At 41.1% G+C, this 26,756-nt stretch overlaps 3 protein-coding genes across 5 annotated transcripts; all 3 read left to right on the top strand.

Annotated features, from left to right (window-relative positions):
* Positions 1-223: 223 nt before the first annotated feature.
* LOC308365478 (dual specificity protein phosphatase 18) lies at positions 224-1,181 on the top strand (the record flags this gene model as incomplete). 2 transcript variants are annotated; one of them, XM_080838916.1, is made up of 2 exons in its annotated part: positions 224-279; positions 538-1,181. In XM_080838916.1, exon 2 carries the CDS (start codon positions 621-623, stop codon positions 1,179-1,181), a length of 561 nt encoding a protein of 186 aa, XP_080695042.1. In that variant the 5' UTR covers positions 224-279; positions 538-620. The 2 variants fall into 2 exon arrangements, with proteins under 2 accessions (XP_080695042.1, XP_080695043.1); XM_080838917.1 differs by having other exon boundaries at positions 232-283.
* An 8,186-nt stretch (positions 1,182-9,367) lies between these two features.
* tmem116 (transmembrane protein 116) lies at positions 9,368-18,299 on the top strand (the record flags this gene model as incomplete). Its single annotated transcript, XM_080839845.1, has 11 exons — positions 9,368-9,433; positions 9,668-9,714; positions 11,137-11,200; positions 11,478-11,606; positions 15,808-15,912; positions 16,252-16,301; positions 16,565-16,648; positions 16,842-16,983; positions 17,494-17,638; positions 17,866-17,945; positions 18,117-18,299. The coding sequence occupies 11 exons, from the start codon at positions 9,368-9,370 to the stop codon at positions 18,297-18,299; spliced, it is 1,095 nt and encodes a 364-aa protein (XP_080695971.1).
* A 1,066-nt stretch (positions 18,300-19,365) lies between these two features.
* Positions 19,366-26,065, top strand: LOC308365711 (acyl-CoA dehydrogenase family member 10-like). Of its 2 annotated transcripts, none has more exons than XM_080839243.1 (13): positions 19,366-19,559; positions 20,212-20,390; positions 20,495-20,643; positions 21,081-21,275; positions 21,606-21,764; positions 22,234-22,396; positions 22,549-22,672; positions 22,782-22,850; positions 23,029-23,201; positions 23,380-23,527; positions 23,689-23,834; positions 24,513-24,686; positions 25,228-26,065. In XM_080839243.1, exons 2-13 carry the CDS (start codon positions 20,225-20,227, stop codon positions 25,368-25,370), a joined length of 1,809 nt encoding a protein of 602 aa, XP_080695369.1. In that variant the 5' UTR covers positions 19,366-19,559; positions 20,212-20,224; the 3' UTR covers positions 25,371-26,065. The 2 variants fall into 2 exon arrangements, with proteins under 2 accessions (XP_080695369.1, XP_080695368.1); XM_080839242.1 differs by having other exon boundaries at positions 20,207-20,390.
* The last annotated feature ends 691 nt before the right edge of the window (positions 26,066-26,756 follow it).

Raw genomic sequence — 26,756 nt, 5'->3', positions numbered from 1 at the left:
TTTTTAAACGTTTCCTTTTCTCCAGCCCCGGTTCGGAACATTTCTGATACATTCGCCAGTATTTCCTTTAACCAGCAGAGGGCGGTGGAGTAGTTTATAACCAGCATGTTAAGATGAGACAATTACGAGGCGAATGCGTTTTCTCTTAAAATTGTCACTTCGAGTTGCCGTAATGAAGAAGGAAATGAGAGTGACCACCATATTTTAATCTTAAATGTTTTAACGAAATGTCAACAACCTGCTGTCAACGGCTTAAAATGAGAATACCAATATACTGACGTAAGTAAGTAAGTAATGTGTGTAGTCTACTGCAAGTTAGTAAGTAATGTGTGTAGTCTACTGCAAAAATAGGCAAATCTGAATGAACTAACAATCGTTCTGCTCATCGCTAGCTCGCAACAATTGAAGCAAAATGTTTGAAGAATTTCAAAAGCACGTTGGCGGGCAACAACCAACATGTGCAAATAATTAAAATGACTTAAAGCCTATGTTTGAAGGACCTACCTGCTACTAAAATGTGTTTTGTTTCTGGTCCAGTGTGTTTAGGAGACTGGAGTGTAAACATACTTAAAACAAACATTTGGTAGCACATAGGCTATACACCGGTGGTGAGAAAAACGATGGCACTTCCACCAGGGACACAGAAACTCTCGGGTCTGGCCCAGATCACCGAGAATCTTTTCCTTGGAAGTGCCAAGGCGGCTAATGACAGTGCAGTCGTGTCCCGCCTCCAGATCACCTGCATCATCAACGCCACTGAGAACACTGTGAACAACATCGCACCAGCCGTTGAACACATTCGTATAGCAGTTGTGGACTCACCTTCGACACAAATGATGGGCCATTTTGACACAATTGCTGATAAAATTCACCGTGTCGAAGAGGAAAGGGGTCGGACGTTGGTACATTGCAACGCTGGTGTGAGTCGGTCTTCAACGCTTTGTCTGGCGTATTTGATGAAGTACAGAGACATGTCTCTGATCGAGGCCCACAGTTGGGTCAAAGCTCGCAGGCCATTAATCAGACCAAACAGCGGTTTCTGGAAACAGCTAATCGAGTATGAGCACAAGCTTCGTGGAATCAGCACTGTCAGAATGATAATGACATCTGTTGGAGAATTACCTGACCTTTACGAGAAGGAGGTTAAAGATATGGTTGCCCTGAGAAATCTCTTTACATAGGCATGATCTGTTTTCAAAACTAAGATTTTTTTAAATGTTTTTATAGTGTTATCTTAAAAGTTATCTCGCTGTGTTGAGACATTATGTTTTTATTTATTTTAGTAATTATTATATGTGATTTTATTAACTACCTACATGAGCCCATAGAATAAAAATTAAAACCAATTGGTTTGTGTTGTGTGAATAGCAGATTTTCACCATTAGATGAAACCATATCTGCAGCTATTCATAGAAATAGAGGTGCAACACTTCATATGGGGTTAGATTGTGCTAGGTCGCTATGGTAACAGGAGACTCTCCCATATCTTTTTTTTATTATAATTATTATTCTTATTTTATGTACAAACAGCACTTAACATGATCCATGCTGACCTACGAATTTGCGCTATTAGTTAGCCAAATGGACCGAATGGTTGCACATGTTTTCTTGTGTTAATTAAAAAGATGGGTCTCAGTCTCCGCCTCAAACTATAATAATAGTACATGAGGAATATCTAGATTGAAGTTGTTATGAATACGCTGTCAAACCCAAATGGATAATCTGCCCCACAGCCATGGCTTTGGAATTGGTGCTCAAATGGTATGTGATGTATGTTGACCAGGAAGCTCAGTCAGATAAATGGCTTGTATTTATAATGCTGCACTGGTCAAACTCTGGGATGACACAGTGTATACAAATACTTCAGTCAAATTTATGAACAAACCTGAAGAATATTGGGACTACTTGAAAGTCATGTCCTGGGTTCATGTTCTCTAAAAATATTGTTCTCTACTCTGAATGGTTTGGAAATTGAAACAACAAGAATAGTAGCTCACTGTGGTTTGACTATAAATATGAAGTGTATAAATACTTCAGTCAAATTTATGAACAAACCTGGAGAATATTGGGACTACTTCTACTACTACTAGTAGTCCTGGGTTCATGTTCTCTAAAAAGATTGTTCTCTATTCTGAATTGTTTGGAAGTTGAAACAACAAGAATAGTAGCTCACTGTGGCTTGACTATAAATTTGAAGTCATTGTGGTCAGATGTAGGCAGTCAGTAATAGTTCAGTCAGATGTTGTTGAATCATCCTCTTTGTTACGTCTGACCTTTCCATATAGGTTGGTCCCCCTTCCTCTCAAACAGCTTTGAACCATGAAGTTGCTGTAACATGGTCACAATTCTACTCTTGGTCCATCATGAGATTTTTGAACATTTAACATCTTGAACATGTTACTGTTTTGTGAGAGACCTACATAGAATATTTGGAAAGAGTAAAAAAAAAAACAGCACCAAAATGCAATGTGTCTTCCACCATTACTGTATCACATTTGTGGTAAGTTTGAAGAAGTCTCTCAATGTGGAGTGAACTTCATATTCATCAGAATCACTGTCACTGTCAGGTATGACTTTCCTTTGCAAATCTCCTTGCGCTTCACCCTTTGTCTACAGTTAACGAGAAAAGGAACAAAGTCAAAATCGAATATTTTTTTCTCCAACCTCATGTCTGCTATTAGTTCTAGTGAAAGCTGTGGTCTTCCATGGATACATCATTCCATGTATCAAGTATCTGTGTCTGATATAGCAAACTGCAGTGTTCATCATGGCTATAACATTGATGCATCTTCATCATTTTACATTGTCTACACATGCAGGTTTGGCATCAGCCATACAGTACAACCATATCTGTGCCATAAATCACCATTGGAAATATTCATTCAAATTAGCACAGATTTTTGCCAACCTCTGTCACAAGAGGGTTTAGAACCATTGGACATTAATATCAATTGTCAATAAATGTAGTAGCTTATTGCCAGAATGGCAACGCTGTGGCTGCCGAGGTGTGAACTGAAGCTGTCATCATGTCACTTGCCTCAGACCATTGTCTTAAACATCATAGGCATTCCACAACCTGAATGAGTCAGAATGCATGCATTTCCCCTGTGCATCCATTAGCAGATTCTCCTTCTGCTGTCAAACCAGACCATAGATACAGGATTGATGGTGAACACTTTGTGCCCCCATGACGGAAGGGAACACTCATAACATTAGAGGCCAACCTCGTGTGAGGCTGTTATGTAACGCCACACTCGCTTGTCAGCAGTACAATGTGCCTGTTTGTGGTCCCTGGTCGTCTAGCATGGTTCTGTGAAGTCTCTGTTTAGGTCCAGTTCCCTCACAAGGGCACCGCACACGCCTGTGACGTCCGCCGGCTCTGGGCTGCCTCGTCACGACATCAGTGCTCAGAGTGGTGTTCATGTTTGTTTGGTTTTCAGAGCAGGGAGAGGACACTGAATCACAGCATGTGATAATTACTGAGGTAGATATTCAGTTCCAAACTTCAGTCACAGTGAAGCCTCTGATTAGAGGGTGAGCTAACGGTACCTCCAGGCGAGAGACTGAGCGTGCATCGGGTGTTGTGTTGTGTTGTTTGTGCTGTATCGGTCAGGTTGTGTATCCCTTGTGTATCCCTTTTGTGTCTAGTCGAGGTGTGTTTCTCCTGTGTGTTATGCTATTTAATGCTGGTGTTAGTTTCTTAATGTTATCCATCCACCATTAATGTGTCCGTCAGTGTGAATGGTGACTTCCGCTCCTGCCATTGAGGTATGTGCATTTTCTGCTCTGTCTGTGTCACAATTAAGAGTTTCTGGCCAAATTGAGAGCCACGTTACCGACTCATCTCTTCAGAAGAACACTTTTTGATGGTGTTATTACATATGGGGATGTTTTAAGTTCAAGTGTTGATAGAAATCAGAGGAGCATATTGTGTGAGAAAGGCACTAGGTTATGACCATTACGTTTCTTGGCATTTGCTATTGGTAAACTAGTCTCTTTTTTTTTCACAACGGTGATTTAATTGTGAAATACTACTATATGAAATATTACTATGATTCATGACTTTGAAAACCCTTTAAGAATAACTGTAAGGTTTCCAAAGCTTTTAAGAAGTGTTCATGCTTGACAGAGCCCACATTGTCATGGCAGAAACTAACCAAATATGTAGTAGGATGTCCCTTACACACAAAGAGGATTAGATATCTTCCACTTTCACCAGTTCCTCATTCTCTTCACTACATAATAGTAATATGGTGTCACACAAACATTCCCTGATCAGTTGAACACCAATGGAAAGTACAATAAAGTACACCCACCAGTCTGTGGAAAGTCCATGTCTGAGATGTTTCTGAAAATATTGATGACTAGGTTACATCAGTGTGCAGGGTAATCTATGTGCAATTTAATCAAAATGTACTTTCTATGAGTGTGTACACCTGACAAGTGTTATAAAGTCACCTGGCAGTTTTTCTAAAGTTTATCTTTTAATTATTTCTATAAGAAAAATATAAACTTATTTCTTCACTGTAAAATTGCAAGAATCCATGTCCAGGTGACATCCATATATAGCTGTTCATGTTTTATCAGGGTTATATGGGCTGGGGTTAGTCAAATGGTAAATTGCCTAAAATAGGCTACCCAAATAAATGACGTTGATGTAATAAATCATTTAATTTCTATTAAATACATGACAGGACCATGTGAAAGATATATCTGACAATTGTTTGACAATGTGAAAAACCCTTGAGTCACATAAGGACCATTGCGAGTGCAAAATAAATAGTGCAGAACTGAACTAGAATGCGTTTCGTGGACGAACTGCGAGAGTGTGCTTGCTCTGTGACAGAGAGAACAAGTGCCAATGAATTAACATGTATTTACATCTACTCAATCAGTGTAGTGGGGCCTTCTTCCAATATATTTTAGCAAGCAACCAAGCTCAACCATTATATTTTGGCTCCACTGACGTTTAGACATATGAGGGTATCTTTGTTGTTCTGTTTTTGTTTGTTTGTTTGCTTGTTTATTGTGAAAGGGTCTAGTGTGTTACATTTGGTCATAGCCTAATAGTTCCAGAGTTTCGTTATACTGACTTACTGAGCTAAGTGAATTGTTGAAATTGTTATCTTGGTAAAAGGAAACATCTCTGCAACAATATTGGAATGAATGCGGTTACATAGCCAGCTTTACTTAAAGTTTATTGTAAGATAGGCCTATATGTTAGACTTAATGCAGTTCTCTCTCAACAGTGATGTCTGGCTTGTTATATGTTTTATCCATATAAGGAGGGGGCAGCTAAACTCGAAGACTCTCAGAAAATATCTAAAGTGTAGCTCACTAAACTAGAAATATATTGAAATGCCATGAGATGTAGGCCTACCACTAACCATTTCACATTTACAGACATAAACCTATAGACATGACACAAAACATCTTCCAAAGACTTTATTATCTCAGCTGCATTATTCAGTAGCACAAAGTAGTCTATTACATTCATATTTACTTCATGTAACCCTGCCATAGCGATACAACACCTTTTTGACAGCCTATATAGCCTAATTGCAAAATTAAATATATAAATAAATACTACACTGAAATAACGCAAACAAAGTGAATCTACAGTGAGCCAACGCTCGTCCACTGACAGTGTGGAAGAATGACAGCGACGTGAGCCAGGCCACATTCCAAGATTACGTTACTAGAAATGTCACTTTACATGAGCTTTGTTCATAAGCCATGCAGTCCATAAAATAGGAATACTCTGTGTACTAACAGTATAGTAAGACCGGTCATATGTTCAGAGAGCTTTCTAGCAACCAACAAGTTACAAGTAGGATAAACATATTAGCGAAATCTGCGTTGTCGACAGACCATCGTTTTGACTGGAGTTTTGATGTGCTTGTTAGCACCAAGTGGATTACCTCATCTACAATACATATGGGCTTGGACTCAAATCACTAGTAGGCCTACTTCACGATCTTCTATGGTTACCAGCAGATAAGGTAAATAATAATCGCCATATTTGCTTTAATGTTTTATAGAGTAAGAGGCTATGTGTAGGCTATTAGCTAATCAGAAATGTTGTAGATGCCAGAGTTGGCAACTATGGCTCAGATTTAGGTTGTTATCCATCAACATTCATTTTACAACTTACATTAGTTTCGTTGTCATTCGACTCGAAAATCTCTGGCTCAATTTGGCAAAGCACTACTGCTCTCTCCAGGGTAAACATACGTGGACCTCTCGGTGCTGTCATTTTGCCAATCTGGCTGGCTGAGGTAATCCAGTGATTAGAGAAGGCTACAAAGTGGAATACTAAGCAGTTTGTAGCGGGAAAAATTGAGAGTGAAATGTAACAAATTATACTGTATAATTACCAATGTCACAAATAGCTTAGCGGTAATATGAATAGCTTAAATGGGATGGCTACATTAGCCAGCTAGTTAGGAGAATCTCCGCTCTCTTTCTCTTATACCATCCTGTTCTGCAGCGAAGGCACATCACGTAATAACGTTATCATTTCTCAAAATAGTTAAATACAAATATATATATAGCTTTTAAGATAAAAATATGTCCAATAAGGCTTAAAGAATTAAATCAGGTGTGTAGATGAAGTTCAGCAACAGCATTTCTAGTGTTTATATCCATGATTGTATGCTGGTCGTCGCTGGCCGTCAACTGCCGTTACAGGAGAATACAGAGCTTCGCCTTAGTGGGTGACGTCACAATGGCTCAACCTTCCCCATGTTAGTCAATGAGAGAAAAAGGGGATGAAAAAGAGGGATAAAAAAGGAGTGGCAAAGAGTATCGCCACGAAAAGTCATAGCAGCTTGCACCGGATCGGGCCGGACGTTTTGGTGTTTGAATGGCGTCTCTAGCTCAATCGGGCGAGGAGTAGTTAGCTGCAAGAAAAACGTACGGAATAAATAAAGAAAACTTGACGATAACAATACTGTGCTTCCCTTCGGGCAAGCACACTAATTACTGTGGCATGTCACTGCTTACATGGTGTTGTTGCAATGTCAGCCTGTGCCGTCAGTGTATCAAGCAAGCTTTCTGTTTAGCTTTCTTCTACTGATAAGACTTGAGTGTGAAGGTGGGAAAGGGTTTTCTGTATCGATACATACGTCTATCTAGAGACCACCCTGTAACCTAGGGGGGTTTCCCAGGGCTGGGAAGAGATTACAAATATTAAGCAAATAAACAAAGCAAACAAAAGCTGCACTTCAGGTTGTTTACTCTGTGTTCAAATGTATTTACTCCATTCTTGTTGTTGATGAGAGAAAAAAATATTCAATTTGTGCCCAATTTCTGTACAATAGTGTTTCAGAAATGAATGTATATATATGTAAATGTACTGTAATGTAGATTTAGCCTGAAGTTCTACTCGCATACCATTCATTCCATCAGAATCAGGCTGTGTGCCATCAGTGGCAGGTTACGTGAAAGGAGTCAATGAACCGCAATCACCTCTTGTTACCTAATTACCCTAACTCTACTGTTTCCCACATTATGTGTGTGTGTGTGTGTGTGTGTGTGTGTACGTCTGTGTGTGTGTGTGTGTGTGTGTGTGTGTGTGTGTGTGTGTGTGTGTGTGTCCATTTGTGCATGCGTGAACACTTGGTTGAGTTATGTTGTTGATGAAGTGAAATCTTCACAGGCCCAGACCCCTGTGGAACTCCAGGAGTAGTGTACAGGCATGGATGTTGTCCTTTGTTCTCCAAGTAATGAGACTGGACCATTTTCTGGGAAACTTTCACTGTATATGGATAACAATCCTACAACATAAAACTGCCTTTTGAAGATTCTTCCAATGCTATTTTTGTTTTTGCAGGAACTCACCTGGCAGTGATCTGGCACATACTTTCATTATTGTGTGTGTGTGTGTGTGTGTGTGTGTGTGTGTGTGTGAGAGAGAGAGAGAGAGAGAGAGAAAAGCGTGGTTACACATTTGGTTGTCATCAGGCACGTGCACAGATAGACCCCAACTGGTGCTCAAGCACCAGCCCTTGTGCCCTGGTTGAAAAAAAGTGCCCTTTTTTTCTGGAGACCAATTTTTTTTTCAATCATCAATATTTCTAGAATACAAATTAGTCTCTCGTCATCAATTTCCCCAAATGTGTTTTGATACCTGAGGTGGCATTTATTTGGAGTTCTTGTGAGAATTTCGCCCCGACATGCTCCGCGGCATAGACATAGTATCCTTTGCCTATGATCTGCGGTGCTCACAAGCCCCCTCCGCGCCCCTCTCTCCTCATCCCCCACATCAATGTTGAGCGGCAGGCCAACAGGTTCAGCCTACTTCTTCACTGACCTGCATCAGACAAACAGGTAATGACGGTGTTTGTGCAATCCCCCGACGTTGTATAAATTAACAACATTAGTGCCGCTGAAAACAATACGTCTGAAAACCGGACTGGTCCGACGTTTCCTTAAAAAAATAAACAGACAACTAACTTCATTGTCCAGCTGTTTACTGACGTTTGTCAGGTTTAATGACATTATTTGTCTGAAAGTGCATATTTTGTGTTGTATAAATGCCGTTTAAACAATTTCGAGAGTATGTTGAATGTTTGTTTTATAAATGTCACGAGAATTCACAGCTAGAAAATAGCAGGTAAACTATGCTAGCTCTCGGGGTCATGCTATCCTTGTCCCTCATTGTTTAACCTGATATTTATGTATCTCTTGGTTTTGCCTGTTTTACAACGACAACCAGAATTTTTCCTCCCAAAAAATGATGAAGGGCGGTCATTCCAAAAGCATTGGTTTTCTAAAAATGGGTGGCTGGAGTAGGCCTATTCCCCAAGTTCAGATTTGATGCACAAGCATGGTGAGGTGGACCAATTACAGAAAAAAGGCACCCAAGACATCATTTGATGTATCAGACGTTAAGGGAGTGGAAGCCAGAGAGCGAGAGAGATTTAATTTCATTAATAATTTTGGTGATGGGTGCCCTTTTTTTTTTGAGCACCTGCCCCCCAAAATGTCTGTGCACGTGCCTGGTTGTCATCATAAAACGATACAGACGGCAGTGTTTTCAGTGAACAAACACACATTTTGCGATGTTTTCTCTCCAGTGATTGAAATTTTAATTTGTCGGGAAAGTTGTTGTGATCCATTCATCCTACGTGCGTCAAGCGGGTGGAGCTTAGGAGGCAGTGACATGCTTTGATATGCATGACTGGGTTGTCGCGTCGTCTCTCTACCTCATATTTGAACGTGAGCGCAACCACGCTGTTGAAAGTCTTTGGAAAGGACTCCCGCGCAACAACATCTACAGGACAACACAGGAATACGATTTTAAAACTGAAATAACTATCAGACTACGAAGCCAAACCAGAAACTACCCAGACTTTTATCCACCATGCTGAGTTTTATTTCCAACAACACCCAACACAACACAACATCCCCGGCTGAAAATTGGACTTCAGTAAGTAGCATAGCATATTCTTTTTCTTTGAATTATTAGCAGTTTGTAGTTTGTGTGTTGAGTGAAAGTTCTCAGTCACGTGTGGTAGAAGGATATGCATTGCTGTGTAAAATATTCAAGTTTACATGTCACAGACTGTTTTAAGTATTGATATTTTTCAGTAAATGAAGAGAATATAATAGATGAATTGTTTTCATGCCGTTTCTATTCTCCCCTATTACCTAATCTGTTTAGGTATACTCAGCGGTGCGATGGATTCAACTGGTCATGGCAATTCTGAGGTGAGACTTCGATAGAACAACCAAGGGCGTAGGTTTGGTCTCAGCATTGGTAGGGACACTGCCCGGCAGACCCCCCCCCCCACCCCCACCCCCACCATAAATTAAAAAATGTAGTTGATGTTATATTTAACAGGCAAACTTTATTAGAATATATTAACATTTGTGTACTACTAACTTGTGGAACTTGGAACTGATTTAAACATAATAAGAATAATAAACCCTTAGTTTAAATTAAAAAAATAACGTTCTCCACATTTCTTGACACCACATGTTTTTGTTGTCCTTTTTGGATATCCCAAACATGAGTAAGACCTCATCTGAAGCCCTGATGGTCCAGCTGCTTCTTCCTCAACCTGCACTACATCTGCACTGGATTTCTTAGTTTCCTGAATGCATTTCAAAATATTGCCTTAATGAACAAAATTTCCTAATGAGAAGTACATGCAGTGCATTTGTTTGTTCTGAAATTAATTTGTAATATGTAGGTAAATGGTTCAGGTTTTATGGAGCTGTACTAAGCCTTCATCATCTGGATTGCAGTGCATTGAAATAATGTATTCATGAATTATATGCTACATACATTTGGGCATCCCAATTGATTGCACCTTTTTACTACCTTCAAGTATAACATGTATTCTCAAAATAGCCAGTGTGATTGATTACATTCATGGGTAAAATTGTCTAAACAGGGTAGGGTAGCTTATCCTTCTGGCTTCAACAAGACGAGATGTAATGCAAGCTAAAGTAACATGCCCTACACAATAACAACTTTCAAAACATGTTTCCATTGTACAATGGGTGGCGATTTAGGGCTAGCAGCTTTGCAATGTGGGTAGTTTTCCGACTAGCTAACTAACAGCGACCTGGGCTTTTTGATAGCTCTATATGGTGGAAAAAACTTCTGGCATCTCTTTTCTTTTTAGGTGGCTTTTCAGAGCACAAAAGGGTCAAAATATCAATGCTGAGACCAAATGAAATACTGATATGAGGCGTTATTATTTCCTGGCGAATTTAGTAGCTTACCGTATCAGACTACTAGCAGCACTCTTTCAGGATTCACGTAGTGTTTCTAACTCTGCCACTTCAGCCAATTAAATGACATCATCTTGTCTCACAAGCTCGAGGGCGCATTGGAAAACTTAGAAATGTATTTATAACTCTTCTGGGCGACGAACATTGTATTGATAATAATACGAATGAGTTTGCAAATATATTGTGCAAAATGATTTTTTTTCTCAAATTAACAAAATATTGGTAGGGACTTTTTTGTCTTTCCCAAACTTTGGTCGTGACTAGTCCCTACCAACCCTATGCAAACCTACGCCCTTGAGAACAACTGTAGGCCTATTTGATCAAAACAACAATGCAGCTGTTGACATAGTTCATACATGCACCCTTTTTCTCTCCTCTTTCTTCGTGCAGCTTTATGGGTGCAGGTTCTATCATTCTGTACACATTTATCCAGAGACTGATGAGAAAAGCTGAGGTGAGTTGAAGAGTTCGTATAGGTGGAGGTAATGGTGCAGTAATGAAATCAAATGCAGGAGCTCCACCATCACCCTTATTTTCTTTCCGATGTTACACTTTTGGACCTCAACATTAAAATGCCATGACAACTATATCTTAACGCAACGGAAAATAATATTTCACTTCATTCATTGATTTACGAAGATAACTAAACACTGCTGTTTGTCAAACCTACCGCTTTCATTGAATTGTCATGTTAACATCTTACCTCTCTCTCTCTCTCCCCCCCCCCTCAGGTGAAGCCTTTGCTCCTGCTGAGTGTGGCTGACTTGTTGTTGGCAGTGAGCTGGCTGCTTGGGGCCTTTCTCTTCAGTCAGGGCTGTGAGAGCAGTGCCACCTGCTACAACCTCCACACAGTGGAACAGGTAAGAGGAGATATCCTGTGGAGAGCATGAGTGCACACTGTCTATGGTGCTTGAATGCCTCCATTTACCTATAAGGCTACAATTTGAGAGTTTGAAACATACACTAATTGTAGGTCATGCAGTGGCTTAACTATGAAGTTATTAAACCGACATACAAAGCAGTGAGATGTGTTTTTTTTGGGACATATGCTTCCATATCTGCACACCTTAATTGGTGTTAGGCAGGGTAGATAATCAATAGGCCCTGTACTACTACTACAGCCTGTGCAGTTGATGTGCTAAGCATACTGTGGAAATGGTCTGGAACGCTTTGCTTTCATTCTGATGTGTCAGTTCTCTAGGTATCACAAGTTCTGTGACACAACCGCATCACAAGTTCTTAAAGCAGAATCCCAAGTTGGCGTAGTTTACTTGTCATGGCAAGCAGCTCACCCTGGGCTTCAACATCTGCATCTTGATAGGGAAAACCCTGCGGAGAGGGAGGAGACTATTCAGACCACTAGTTTATTGCTCTTTTTGGGTCAATATCAATGATCTGCTTTTTTAGATGACATGCTTCTTTTATAGTCAGGATACAGAATGTGCTTGTGTGAGTGGAGCGTGTGTTTTTCATATTGCTTTGTGGGCGAATCCTTACGTGATCTGGGGCCGTATTCACAAAGCCTTTTATCTTACCACTAGGAGTGCTCCTAACTCGCGCTAAAACCTTTTACGTAGGAGTAATTTCTTAAAAGTGATTCACAACGGCTCTGAGACCTACTCATACTAAGGATAATACCAACTCCTAAGCTTAAAATAAAAACTCCGTTGCTATGGATGACGTCGCTTCTCATGCACGAGTTTAGAAGGGGTGAGGACGGTGATTGGTTGTTGACAGGCTCTCTCATTAAAAACTCATTTGTGACGTCTCTCTAACAATCCCACTATATCGACTGAAAATAAGAGAATAACCTAGGCTTCAAATTATGTCATATTAAATAGTTATGGACAGTGCAGTTAGCAGAATGCACACGCATGATGACAAGTTTGTGCATCCAACGGGAATGACACTTTGCACGTTAAGAGAAATATAAAGCGATCAATATAAAATATGGCTATTGCATGTAATCAAGGCAGTAATAATTAAAGCACCCAGCAAACTGTAAGGCTATTATATTTCCAGCCCTTGACCACTTCAAATATCAGCACATGCGGCCCTTTAAGCCCTCCAATCTTAATTGATCAAAGCGAAACGAACGTGAAACGTATAGCCTCAGCGAAAGCCTACTGGTCCCAGGACCAATAGCCACTGTCACCCCAGCGGCATCCAGCTGGTAAGTTCTCAAAAACCTGCTGCAGACCGCTCTGCGTTGAAATGCACAAGTCATATACATCCAACTGTTGGATGATGTGGGGTCTACAGTGCGTTGATAGTTTGATGAATTAAACGGCTGAATGATGATCCCCAGTGTCGTCATTTGCGTTTTCCGCGAAGCCAAATAGCCTATCTTTATGTTTCCAAACATTTCACTTCGGGACACATCGTTGTTTAAAGGCGTCATTGCATCCCGCGCTAATTCTACGACAATATTAATACCTTCACGGTTTAAGCAATGTCTTTTATCAATTCCAAGTCGGCTGCAGCCATCTTACGATTTTTTGTGAATAGGTCTTAGTGACTTAGGAGTCCTCATGAGGAGTTTTAAGCTGTCCTAGACTTAGGTGCTACTTTTAGGGATAAAATATTTTGTGAATTGCTCTTAGTAAAAAAAATTAGGAGTCCTACATTTAAGACTGACACGCCCATTATTTTTAGGAGTTTCTCCTAAATTCGCCACTTATGAGCTACTTTTAGCCCTAAGATTCTTTGTGAATACGGCCCCTGGTTTATATCTGAATTTTATATAATGACTATGGCATAAAACATTCATACTGAAGATACAGATTTTAATAGTCCAAGCAAATGGATCCTCCCAATCCAGACACAGATCCAGCACCCACAGAAAATCCCCCAAAAATGTCAATGGCGTCTTTATCGAGTTGAAACTGGGGCAACTGGTTGAAGTAGGGCAGCAAATGTCCTTCTTCTCTTCCTTTTTTTCACCCTGTGATGTAATTGTCTTTGATGATAAAATTAATAAATGATTTGGCCTAGTTCTTTAGTTCCCCTCACGTGGTCATTTTTGGTAGAGAAAGGAAGGATGGGTTTGTTGCTCTGCTTAGAGTGATGAGTTTTGTGTGTGTGTGTGTGTGTGTGTGTGTGTGTGTGTGTGTGTGTGTGTGTGTGTGTGTGTGTGTGTGTGTGTGTGTGTGTGCATGTGTGTGAGAGAATATATGCTTGTGTATGCCTACAAACTGGAGTGTGTACAATCTCATAAGGTCGTAGGGTCACGTCAAGCCGGTCACAGCTCACTGGCCTGAAACAGCGGGTCCCAACCACAGGCTGGTGATCCCTCCGCGTTTATCAGTCATTTGTCCAGTGAACTCTTGTTATCTGCTGCGGGCATGTCATTCTTCATCTCTGAAAGAATGTTGTTGGGAATGAACAAGCTTGTTTTTTTGGGCTCTCATCTAACAGCCTCATCTCAGTTTGGGGATCTGAGCTCTGCACCCTGTTAGCACAAAAGAACACAGAGTATAATAGGACTGGTTTGATTGAACACGGCTGTGGCTATTGTTGTTAGCGGTTGTTTTGACTCCCCGAAGGCCAGATGAGAGTTCCTGACCTACTTCCTGAAGAATCAGACTGCAGGGCACAGAATTTTCAGGACTTTTGGACTCTAATAAAGTATTACCATGGCACCAGTCATTAAGGAAATACATTTGCCAATGTCATTGAAGATCAGTATTCATCCATATTGTGTTGACAATATATTAGTGTATTTGAATCAGTTGGGCTGTGACATGTTCAGGGATTTTAGTCATTGGAGATTTCACAAGATTTTTGATAATGACATGATTGAGAACATTTGGGAGATGCCAGCCATTTGGGAATTGCAATAATCCAGATAAATATTGTTCATAGTTTGTGTGCTATTGGTTATTTCAAGCTGAAAGTGGCAGCTGTTGGAAGAGGGAGTTCTAACTTTTCATTTTCACTAACTTCTGATATCCTGAACAAGAACCACTGAAACACAACTGTCTAGGGTGTACCCTGGATGACCAGGGGGATTTGAAATATGAATTCCTCATCTAGTAAAACACCAGAAACTTCTTGTCTTCACCACACCCTTTTGTGGTTTCCAAATACACTGAACACTTGGAGTTTCTTTATCCACTGTGAACACAGATATCCCAGATTGGCACACAGTATATGTTTTACAGCACGTGTACAACATTGACTTTCACCCTTTACTGATAAGACCTATATATCGTTGACAAGTTGCTGGGTAATCAGTATGGACACATGAGGAAGCATGTGTACAGTGCATTACTTACAATTGTCATTCAAATATGCTGCAAATGCCTTATCAGGGCATGCTCAGTATCTTTTAAGGGCTTGCCAGCAGTCAGTGAGGGGATATTTTTTATGCCCTTTGTGGCGTCATTGTCTCGTGATGTTCCAGATGCACTCCGTCTTGTTTCGTTCACTGCTCCAATGTCATTTGGCTATTCAAAGTGAAAGGCTTTTGGATCCAGTCCTTTTGTGTTGTGGGTGAACTGTGATTGAAAAAGAATAGAAACCACACATGGCAAGCCGTACATAAGGTGACTGGGGTTATACACTGCGCTTGGGTCTCCCAGTAGCATTTGGTGACTTAAAGGTGTAGTCCCCGATTCAGTTTGGGTTCCACCAAAGGTTGTTGATTTGTTTGTTTCCTGCTTACAGGAAAAACAGGAAGATTGGTGGGAATTCATAGCTCTATGTATTTACATTGTTCTAGTTTTGACATGTAAATATAAAGACTACAAAATCATCTTGTGTTCATTTATTTCTGTATTTGAGCAATCTGTGACATTCCTTTAGGTGTCATGGAAACTGAAAGTAAACAGAGTGGCCAGTCAACCAATCTGTAAATGGGTGTGTTTGAGAACCACCAGGGGAATCCCAACACCTCTCTGTTCATCTTGTTCAGCCAATGCACATCCATGAAAAAAAAGTTAATGTTCCCTCTCATTCTGAGACACACGTGAAATAGTACATGGCATGTTTTGTATGATGAGTAGCACAAATCACAGTTTTTCTTTTTCCTTAAAGTCTCTCTTTTGTGTTCCCCCACAGATGTTGTACATGGCGTCATTCTTCTGCACTCTAAACTACGTGGGAGCGATGTACACTGGCTTAAACGAGAAGTACCACAGGCGAATAAATGGCTTTCCAGCACAGGTACGTGTACCATCCCAGAGATGCTCTGGTAACACCACAGTCATATGCCACATTGTCTGTTCTTCAACATTATTGTACAGGTGATCAGCATTTGCTGTTTAAAGTAATATTGGCTGGTCACAAAGTTTGTCACCTAGGTGCGTATACATGTGATCGGATCATGTTGTGGTTATGAGAGTCATAAGAGTTATGACTGTGTTACAGTCATCGGTTGACAACGAAACCGTGGCCATTTATTTTTAATCTGAGAGGCAGTATGCCAAGCACAAGATAAGAATGAAGATGTAGTTCAGACGACCTCTTTTTCATGGTTTTAAATAACCTACTTCTGCTTCTTAGTGTCCAGCCGATACAAACCCATTCAGCACAATAACTGCAATCATATCATGGTGAGTATTGGCATATTCTCATACAAGACCTATACATTTCTTTGTATACTAATAGTATACCACTAGTGAAAGAATGTTACTTTACCTGCTTACGTGGTTGACATACGATACATATACAATACAACACAATGAGATATAGGTAACAAACAATGTGAAATCAGTGGAAAATGTTATTTTAATGGTAATTTAAGATGGGCATCCCACATGCTTACTCAATAACAGATTTTTTTTCCCCTCTCTATTTTTCTGTTGTCTATCTTCAGCGTGCTGCCTGTCCTGCTAACAGCTCCTGTCTTCATCACTGGCAACATGAATCAGTGTTACACAAACTATACCAAACCCTACAGGTATGTGTATGAAGATCAAACATACTCTGATGTGTTACAACGCACATGTGTCTTCTCACACACACACACACACACACACACACACACATACACACACACACTCTTACAACTATGTACTGTAGATGCACTTCTATTAACATGCTTACATTAAGAACTTGCGTGTCACTGAAGTCGTTGTGTTTTGTTGTTGCAGGTGTCTGCTGATGCACACTGACGTGGTCTACCTGAGCTCAGGGCTGGAGGGGGAGGTCGAGGCTGCGGCCTGCAGGTTCAGCCGCATCTACAGCATTGCCATCTTTCTCGCCACGTTCTTCATCACATTGCTGGGCATAGTGGTGAGTGATTGATTGACTGTGCAAAGTGTGTCAAGAAGTTTGACTTATCAAGGACCTTTGCCATAAACAGTTTTTTTTTTTCAAATATGTTTTATAAGTCGCTTTGGACAAAAGTGTCTGCCAAGTACTTTAAATTTAAACTTATATCCAATGGAGTAAGCAGCTACTTTTGTTCATGCTTTGCCTGCTCATATTAGAGCGGGGAGGATCGAATATAACTCCAGGTTCTACCAACTGCTTGTGTGCTTGTGTAAGCATGGAAAGTGAGAGATATGTTACTGTCATGAATGTCATGTTTACAATGTGTGCCTATTTAAGGTGTATTTAATGCGTTGTATTGTGATGTCTTGCAATGTCTGTTGTGATTCAGCAGTTCCCATAATCCAAGACAGTCTTCTCCCATTGGAGACAGCAAAGAAACCTTAACCTTAACATCACCTGAAGGTCTGTGATGGTGCCTCCACTGCACACTCTGAAAGACTGGTGTATTTGTCCTGTTGTTTTGTTCAGGTGCTGATGGCCAAAGCTCGTTCCCTGTACAGACGCTTTGTAACTTCTCATGGCTTCTTTGGAGACCAGCAGTGGGCCACTCTGGGCATGCTGAAGCGTCGCATGATCCTCTACCCTTCCGCATTCTTCTGCTGCTGGGCCCCAGGTACACATCTTCATACAGAGCAGAGCACATACAGTGGCAGCAAACATAGGCCACAAAAAAGAATCGCTATGCAATGCCTCTGCCTACACAAACTAATATACATTCATACCAAAGGGCTTCATATACACATTCTGTGCGCGTATGATTCTGCAGTAACTATGTTCATGGGTGTAGTGCACACAAATATATAGTGCTATACTCCGTCAGACATTATGCATTTATTACAGCAACGTTCTTGGCCACCATGATGCTTTTTAAACCAGAGGCTGTAGAAGGAGGTGTGGGAGTTGTCCTTTACATTCTGCAGGTGAGTAACCATGGCAACAAGACTAGCAACTAACAGTAAAAATAATAATGTTGAAACAGAATAGTTACAGCTGTTGTTGCATTCAGCCTTTATTCATTTATTGTTCTGTCTGTTTTCTCTACAGTTTATTTTTGTATGTGTCAAAGCCTCTCCCTCGTTCTCTCTTGTCAGGCCTTCACCTCTGCCTCTCAGGGCCTGCTGAACTGCCTGGTCTATGGCTGGACACAGCAGCACTTCCGCTCCCTAAGCACTGGGACCAAGCGGGATGCGGACACCCAGACTCCCCTCCTGCGCTCACAGAAAGGGAGAGATTACTCCGCTCTGCGGAGTGTAGAGCGCTTTCAGGGCATGTGAGGCCACAGCCACACATATGTGCGACCGAAAGAAAAGAGACTCCCAGCCAGACAGTGTTCTCCCATTCTGACATAACAGCAATGCTGCTGAGTGACTCTGGTGGAGTCAGACATTCCATACGCGGAGAAAGATTTGAATGCATAAGCTATGTGACGCCATGTGCAGTTAAGTAAGGGAAGAGAAAGATCTTATTTGTATGACTGGATACACAGATGGGATTAAGTATTGACTGTGATTGTTGCTGTGGTTATGCCGAGACCCCTGCTGAGAGCTGCTTTGACTACACCTGTCTCGAGCATTTTTGATCGCCATACCGCCTCAATGAAACTACAGCAAGTTCAGAGAGAAGGACCTGCCTGAGTGTAAAAAAGGGGAAAACCATGGGCAGCCACAGCCACACACACACACACACACACAGGCACAAAGGGAAATTCTGTCTTGTATATGACCTGAGAGTTTCAAATGGCAAACCTCCCAGCTGCTGTTGAACATGCTGAATGTTGAATGCTGTGCTCAGTGTTGTTCTTATATGTGTATTAATCAGTTCATATTACAAAATGGTCAAATCGAAAGGTTGAACATTTTATGAGGTGTTCTCAAAACATATCTTGATGATGCTTTTCTTTAAACACATTTTTGCACAAATTTCTCATAGCGGTTGGAATTATATGATGTAAATAAAGAATATTGAATTCATTGTGTTCACTGTATAAAATGTGGGTTTGTGTTGTGATAGTGTTCCCACCATTTTGGAGAGGAGACAGGTAACATTAAACTCCACTTGACTACCAAAATAAACATATACCTACAACAGCTGTGTAGAGTGTATTATAGCAAGTAGTCAGCAACTGTTCTACCTCTCTTCACACCTTTTAAGGGCTACGATTTTCGACACATTCTTCTCTGAACACATAGTCTACGAAGTGACGTTTTCAACAGTTAAAACAGGCTAAACCTACGCCTACAATGGAGGGAAGCGTTTACAGGTAGCCACTCTTATTTTGATACTAATATGGGAAGCGATTAGTTTCACGTGACCAAACATCACCACGTGACAGAAGTTGAGCGTGTACGTTGTTGAACAAAATCTGACGAATGTTTTGGTATTGGAGTGGACCTGTGCTATTATAGTCTTGTCACGTTTGAGTGAAAAGAAGGATTGGCGTTAGTGATGTGAAAACGTTAAAGCAGATGATCTGGGATAAATGTCATTTTACAGTGTCTGTGAGGAAGTGTCTCAGCAGCTGAAACCACCGAGAGGTGAAGTTATCCATAATCGACAACTGACAACAACACACATAAACTGAATTTATACTCTTTCAATCATGCAGTTTGCGAGGGTGGTCCGCCTTTGTAACTCCCGTCATTCCAGTTACAAGTGAACCTTGCCTATGACCTTATGCAGCATTTGTCGTAAAGATTGTCATGACGGTGTAACAAAATTGTAGGGGTATAATATAAATCTAAGCCTTTAGACAACGACAATATCTGCTAGGTTTGTAGCGGTTTGATTTTTATGTAGACTTCGATGTGAGAAATGTCAGTTATTTAAAAAGATTTGTATTTCTCCACTACGCTAAAACAGAAGATTAGTCCTGTTAGTTCTGTCATATGCAAACACTTCGGCTGAGACTACACAAGGCCTTCCTTGATACATTGTCATTAAAAAGACCTCCTGTCACTGTCATGTCACTGGCTTAAAAGATTGTATCTTTATTTGGAGTCTGAGTAAAAAAAACACCTGATTTTACCGTGGGCAAGTTATTCAAAATCACTGGGGCAATTTTTTACAAACTATAAAATTTGCACTGATTCAAATCAATGTATTGCATCCTAAAGTACAAGGCGCTCCTGATGATTACTGATGTGGTAAATATTTGTAATGTGTGTATTATCCCTGTCCTCAGATTAGGTCATAGTGTGACATGGCATGTTGCAGTATTACGACGATGCTTCTCTCTCGTCGGGTTGTGCGGCTGTGCACTGTGACATGGCATTCACAACTACGTCACCTGAGCTCTCAACCCTATAAGGCTGTCATTTTTGACATGTATGGGGTGCTGATACCATCTCCCATGCCAAAGGCGAAAGGTGAGTGATAAGACTCTTTCTCTTCCTGGGATAAACTATGGTTGACTGCATCTTATTTCCAAAGCTTAGGGTGCTTTTGTATGTCTTCATATTCTTTCTTTTAGAGTGGGAGGAAAGGAATGGCGTGCCACCTGGCACTGTTGGCCGTGCCATTAGAATGGGTGGTGAAGCCAGCATCTGGAAAAGGTTTATGAGAGGAGAGCTTGGTGTAGAGGAGTTTCTGAAGGCCTTCAATAATGAATGCAGCATAATTGTGAGTCATACTTTTTTTTTTTTTAATCACAAGTTCGGAAGGCATTGTACATTTACAGTATTTCACAAGACTGTTGGTGTGGCACAGCAAAATAAAATATTTGTATATTCTTGTAGGATGAAGGACGGCTGCTTTCCCTTCACACAGAGTTTCATTGCATTACAGTCTAATGTAGTTATGGTTGTTTGGGTTTTACCCTGAGTTCTTTGAAATGGTACACTTAATCTTTTGCTAAATGTTCTCTGTCACCCCTTTATTATGTTTTTTTGTAGAATAGAATATGACACAATATCTTTTTTTTTTGTCAATGCATAAGTACAACGAAATTAAGGTAGCAGCTCTCAGACTCAGGGCAGTTGAAAAGTATAAATCAAAAACAATACAAATATAGGCTGAACTATACAGATTTACACCATACAAATACAATAATTGTGCAGGCTGGATGTGCGGTCAGTATGGACTCATTCCTTGAGGCTTTGACCAGCGGAGGCATGAGGCAGCCTCTGCCAGCCATGATGGAGGCAGTCCAGAGCATACGTGCTAATGGCCTGAAGACTGCTGTGCTGAGCAACAACTTTCTACTGCCCAGCGGGGAATCCTACTTGCCACTAGACCAGAGGATGTTCAATGTGGTGAGTTGAAGACACAGAAACTGAGAATAAAGACAGACCAAAATAGAACTGTCTTTCTCTGGTGCTTTTCTCTCTCTCTGATCAATAGCCACTACTTCCTCTTTTCCTTTCAGTTCCTTCTGTTTGATGTAATTCCTTATTGGGGTTGGTTGCAGGAATAAGTTTGTGAAAAATCCCACAAAACTCTGCCCATTTTTGGAACTTCACATCCATAGACTGTGTAGATGGACTGTGGTAGTTACTCTGGAATTTCTCATTTCTGTAATATTTTCTAAAGCCGTATAACATTTGCTGAGCTGTGTGGTGTTTGTGGTGTCTATTCATTTTCAGATAGTAGAGTCTTGCCGAGTGGGTCTATGCAAGCCTGACCCCAGGATATATGAGCTTTGTGCAGACAGACTGGGGATTTTGCCACAGGAGGCCGTGTTCCTGGATGACCTGCCAGTGAATGTGGAGGCTGCAGCCCGGGTGGGCATGCAAGGTATCAAGGTAAGGCCCTTTCAGCCATTTTCCCTGACATACGTGACCCATTCGCCAAAATAGATTTGGACTCCCTGGTACATACTGTGACTGTACATCGTCAATCAATTGGCATATTTTTTTTTTTTGTTGCCCTTAGGAAAACACTCCTAAATTTTAAGCACCCCACTTTTCTTTGCTTTCGTTTATTCCACATTTCTATGCTTTCATTTATTTCAATTTTCTTTGCTTCCATTTATCCCACTTTTCTATGCTTTGTTAATTCCACTTTTCTTTGCTTCCATTTATCCCACTTTTCTGTGCTTTTGTTTATTCCACTTTTCTTTGCTTCCATTTATCCCACTTTTCTTTGCTTTCGTATACTCCGTTTGTAAACTCAACAGCGGCGTAGAGGCTGTATCATTTATTTTTATGAACCATAAGACCTAGATTACATGGGATTGGATGTCAGATTTTGTGCATTGTTCCGTCTCTACAGGTGGGGGATCCTGCTGTAGCCATAAGGGAGCTGGAGGATGTGCTTGGGTTCCCTCTGTCTGGCCATGTCCATGAGACACACTTGATAAAAAAGCACCAGCACCAGCTGCCTATGGACCAACTCATTCCCTACCTCAGGGAAGCCATCCAGTGGCCTGGCACAGGTACCAGTGCTGTGTTCAAAAAAGCAACATCACTGAATTTCAAACTTAGTGAAAAGGTGAAGTGTGGTGTGCTGGGAGTTGGCAGGGGGCTCACGTGTTATTGCTGAACCCAACACTTGACACAGCATACTCGGATTATGGTTTTCTCTTAGATCCAGTGACTGTGCGGAAGATAAGCCATTCTTCTTCACAGCACACATACCTCCTGAATAGCAGCGCACGCGAGATGGTCCTTAAGGTGACACCTCACATACAGGGAGCAAAGAGAGAACAAAGGTTAGTGAGTAATAATGTCTCTGTAAGTGTAGATAAGTGTTTTGTCTTTTGTTATTTAAGTGCAGGTTGTAAAACTTAAAGCATTGGAATTAATCTTATTTTTCTTCAGAACACTGACTGCTCTTAAAGGATCAAGGGTCCCAGTTCCTAAAGTTGTACAGCTATGTGAGGATACTAGGTGAGCTTGATGGTTACACAGACACACACACACACACACACACACACACACACACACACACACACACACACACACACACACACACACACACACACACACACACACACAGAGAAGTAGGTTTGGTGTAATGTAATGTATTGTGGAAGCTGATTTCCTCTTATTTGATGTATTGGTGTAGTGTGCTGGGCACCCCCTTTCTGCTGCTGGAACACAGAGGAGGCCGGGTGTTCCAGAACCCATCTTTGCCTGACCTGAAGCCAGAGGAGAGGAGAGCAGTGTATGGAGCCATGATCCAAACCCTCTGCCAGATACACCGTCTGGAGCCCACCACTGCAAACCTGGACAAATATGGCAAGACATTTTATACTAACATACACTACTCCTTTTACTTACTCCAAGTTTAGGATGCGACGTTGAGTCGTTGTATATATGTTTGTCTTACCATTAAACAACTAATGGATCATGCAAATTGATGATTTGACATGTACACAGTATGTTTTAAGCACGTGACTAATCCCACTCTGTGTAGAGCCAGTGGAGCAACTGTTGGCAAGGTTGAGCCAGCACTACAGAGCTAGTGCACACCCACCCATACCAGCCATGGAAAGACTGATGATATGGCTCCCTGTGCATCTCCCCAAGGAGCAAGAAGCTAAAGTGGTGCACGGAGACCTCAGGTAGGATGGACACACATACACATATGTAATGCATGGAACATGAATTAGGAAGGAATTTTATCCTGATGTTATCGATTTAACTATTGGTGCCATGTAATGTATGGTGTATGCTTTGGTGACTATGAAGTAACTGGTGAGGACGGCTTCCCTCTGCTTGTTAGACTCAGCAGCCTGGTCTTTGACCCGGTGAAGCCTCAGGTGACGGCTGTGCTGGGCTGGGATCAGTGTGCTCTGGGAGACCCGCTCACGGATGTGGCCTCTCTCTGCTTGGCCCACTATCTGCCGCCGGACTCGCCCATCCAGCCAGGTGAGCAGCATGGCACAATCATTAAGGAGTGGGCGAAATGTGTGGGAACACCGGGAAGCACAATCATTAGGGAGTGGGCGAAATGTGTGGGAACACCGGGAAGCACAATCATTAAGGAGTGGGCTAAATGTGTGGGGTCACCGGGAAGCACAATCATTAAGGAGTGGGCGAAATGTGTGGGAACACCGGGAAGCACAATCATTAGGGAGTGGGCGAAATGTGTGGGAACACCGGGAAGCACAATCATTAAGGAGTGGGCTAAATGTGTGGGGTCACCAGGAAGCACAATCATTAAGGAATGGGCTAAATGTGTGGGGTCACCGGGAAGCACAATCATTAAGGAGTGGGCGAAATCTGTGGGAACACTGGGAAGCATGAAAAGTATCTGTATTTGTGTAGATAATAAAGCTAGGTCAGCTATCTCACTCCAGTATCGTAAACAGGGCAGCACACTTTGCAACATGACAATTCAGCTATTCAGTTCAGCTTGTCTGTAAGGCCACATCATTGGGTTAAAGAAATATATGCACATAAACATCCAGAACATGTGGGCAATTCCCTTATCACACTGATCTGAATGGATGACCTACAGCGCCATCTGGGGGATTGAAAGTACCCTGCAGGGATAACAGGGAACTCAGTGGGCACCACTTCAGTCTTTTTTTTTTCCGTATGTAGGACTTGGGCGAGGAGATCTGGCTCAGATGGGTATCCCTGAGGCCGGTGAGGTCTTTCAGCAGTACCGCCATGCTATGGGACTGGGGGATATACCACACTGGCAGTTCTACATGGCGTTGTCTTTCTTCCGCCTGGCAGTCAACCTCCAGGTTGCAAGCTCAAACATTGGCACAGGTGTGTATACTGAAAGCCGTTAGTTCTTTCACAGTGTTCCATGACAAAGACATTCTGATAGTAGCTGTGGGAGTAGAGTTGTCCTACAATCAATTGGCATTCAACAATCAACATTCTATGTATGTATAGTGCAAATACCATAGACCGCCTTGTTCTTTACTTAAAGTGAACCTTTCCTTGAGTAACAGATGACCACCTCAGAGACAATGAAAGAGTTTGGTCATACATGATGTTGGGCAATTGATGGTGTTGTTTTTGACTTATAGACCTAGAAAATATCCGTGAAGATCAGAAAATTCAGATTCCTAAAGAACAGAGGTTACAATCCATGCAAAGGGTGGACATACTGATGCATTTTATATTTTGTTAAATGTGTACACTACAAAAAATTGACAATAGAATGATTGAAATCTCTTCGGAATGGACTTTTGCACAATACTGTTCATGAACTAATTTAGTACTAATAAAGTACCTGTAAAATAGTGGGACATTGTACACTTAGTAGGTTTTTTTTTTCATCTATGTCTGTCGCCCCCTGCAGGAGAGAACCCCACAGGACATTTGGACAGAAGTCAAATCATTGCACAGGTGGCAGAGCTGGCATGGGACTTTGCCACCAAAGAGGGCTTCCGCATCTTCAATACCATGCCTAGAGCCAGTTCCAGCCTGGGCACTTCTGCATGAGGCATGAATCCTGTATCTCAACATTATTTGATACACAGTATCTAGGTTTTGATTAGGTATGGGAGTCTGTGTGTATTAATGGCCAGGACCACGAAAAAAAAAGAACAATAGAAGTACAAGACAAAAATGAACACAAGTGCAAGTGAGTCATCGATGCAAAATAGGCGCCCTCTCCCAGCGGGAAGAAATAAACACTTTTGTGAAAGAAAGAATTTTGAAGATATGCATAGCGATAATCAAATATTGATTTGATAAGCAAGCAGAGACGTGTGTGTTAGTGAAATAAAGGCGAAATATAACCAGTCAACCAACTATAATTCAATCTGACTAAACTCATGTATGACGGAGCAAAAGGCTCCACCTTAGCCGTCAACTTCATGTTTGTGTCCTACCTGCACTATTATTGTATAGATGAAGGTGAGTCAGAGAACATTTTATTTTTACAGAGGTATCTGGGGCAGAAACTTGAGTATATTAAAACTATATAAATAAGAATTAGGTAGTTGTATCCCAAATTAGTACAAGACAAGCACTATCTGCACTTCTTACCTTTTCACGTCTGATTGAGTGGAAATGCCAGTTCTCTTCGATAAGACATCCAGAGTTCAGTGCCATTATCTTTATATATTCCATGAATGTTAAAGATCCTTTTTTGTGTGTTTTTCTGAAGAAATAAAAATGCTTCTGCTTTTCTGCTCCAGGTGTTTTATTACAAGCACTGGAAAACATAAATAAATGCAATACTGGTAATCACCATCAGTTTTTTTATTTTGTAATGTGGCCACAATGCGAAGTAGAGTGATAAATCAGAACGTGTCCCAATAGGAAATTCAGCCAAGCCGTGGTATAAATACTGGTATTTATTTGTTTGTGACAACACAGCTACATACTACACCTGTAAACCTTTGGCCCAGATACAATAATGGCTTTTTGTGATCACAGACGCCACAGATTACAGATCTTTAGAAGGACATTTTTGCAGAATTACCTGAGCAAAGTGCAGCTTTGTGAATCTAGTTATTGCAGTGGCAAAGGGAATTGTCATTGCTGGTTAGCTACATAGTTTAACTAACTTCGTGGGCATAGGCAACTTCATTGATAATACTGGGCCTTGGTGAAACTGAACCAGGAAGAATACAAATATGAGTCAGTAAACGTCCACATCCACATTGATTTAAGGATACAGAAAGTCTGTCTTTTCAATCTCTCCTTTTACCCCACACACCTCTTTGCTCAAATATCTTATTGCTAGCTAGCGCCTGATTGTTTACAATTCTGAGGCTTTGTTTGCCAGTCTGAAGTTCATCTATGACTGCTCATGTATGCATTTACAGTTTACCAGTACAATAAAGGCAGCTACAGTGGCGTGAACGTGTTTGTATTATC

The sequence above is a fragment of the Sprattus sprattus genome, assembly GCF_963457725.1.
Source record: "Sprattus sprattus genome assembly, chromosome: 5".
In the NCBI taxonomy this organism is placed as follows: domain Eukaryota; kingdom Metazoa; phylum Chordata; class Actinopteri; order Clupeiformes; family Clupeidae; genus Sprattus; species Sprattus sprattus.
Note: the sequence above shows the minus strand (reverse complement) of the source record. Positions and strands in the feature narration are given on the sequence as shown.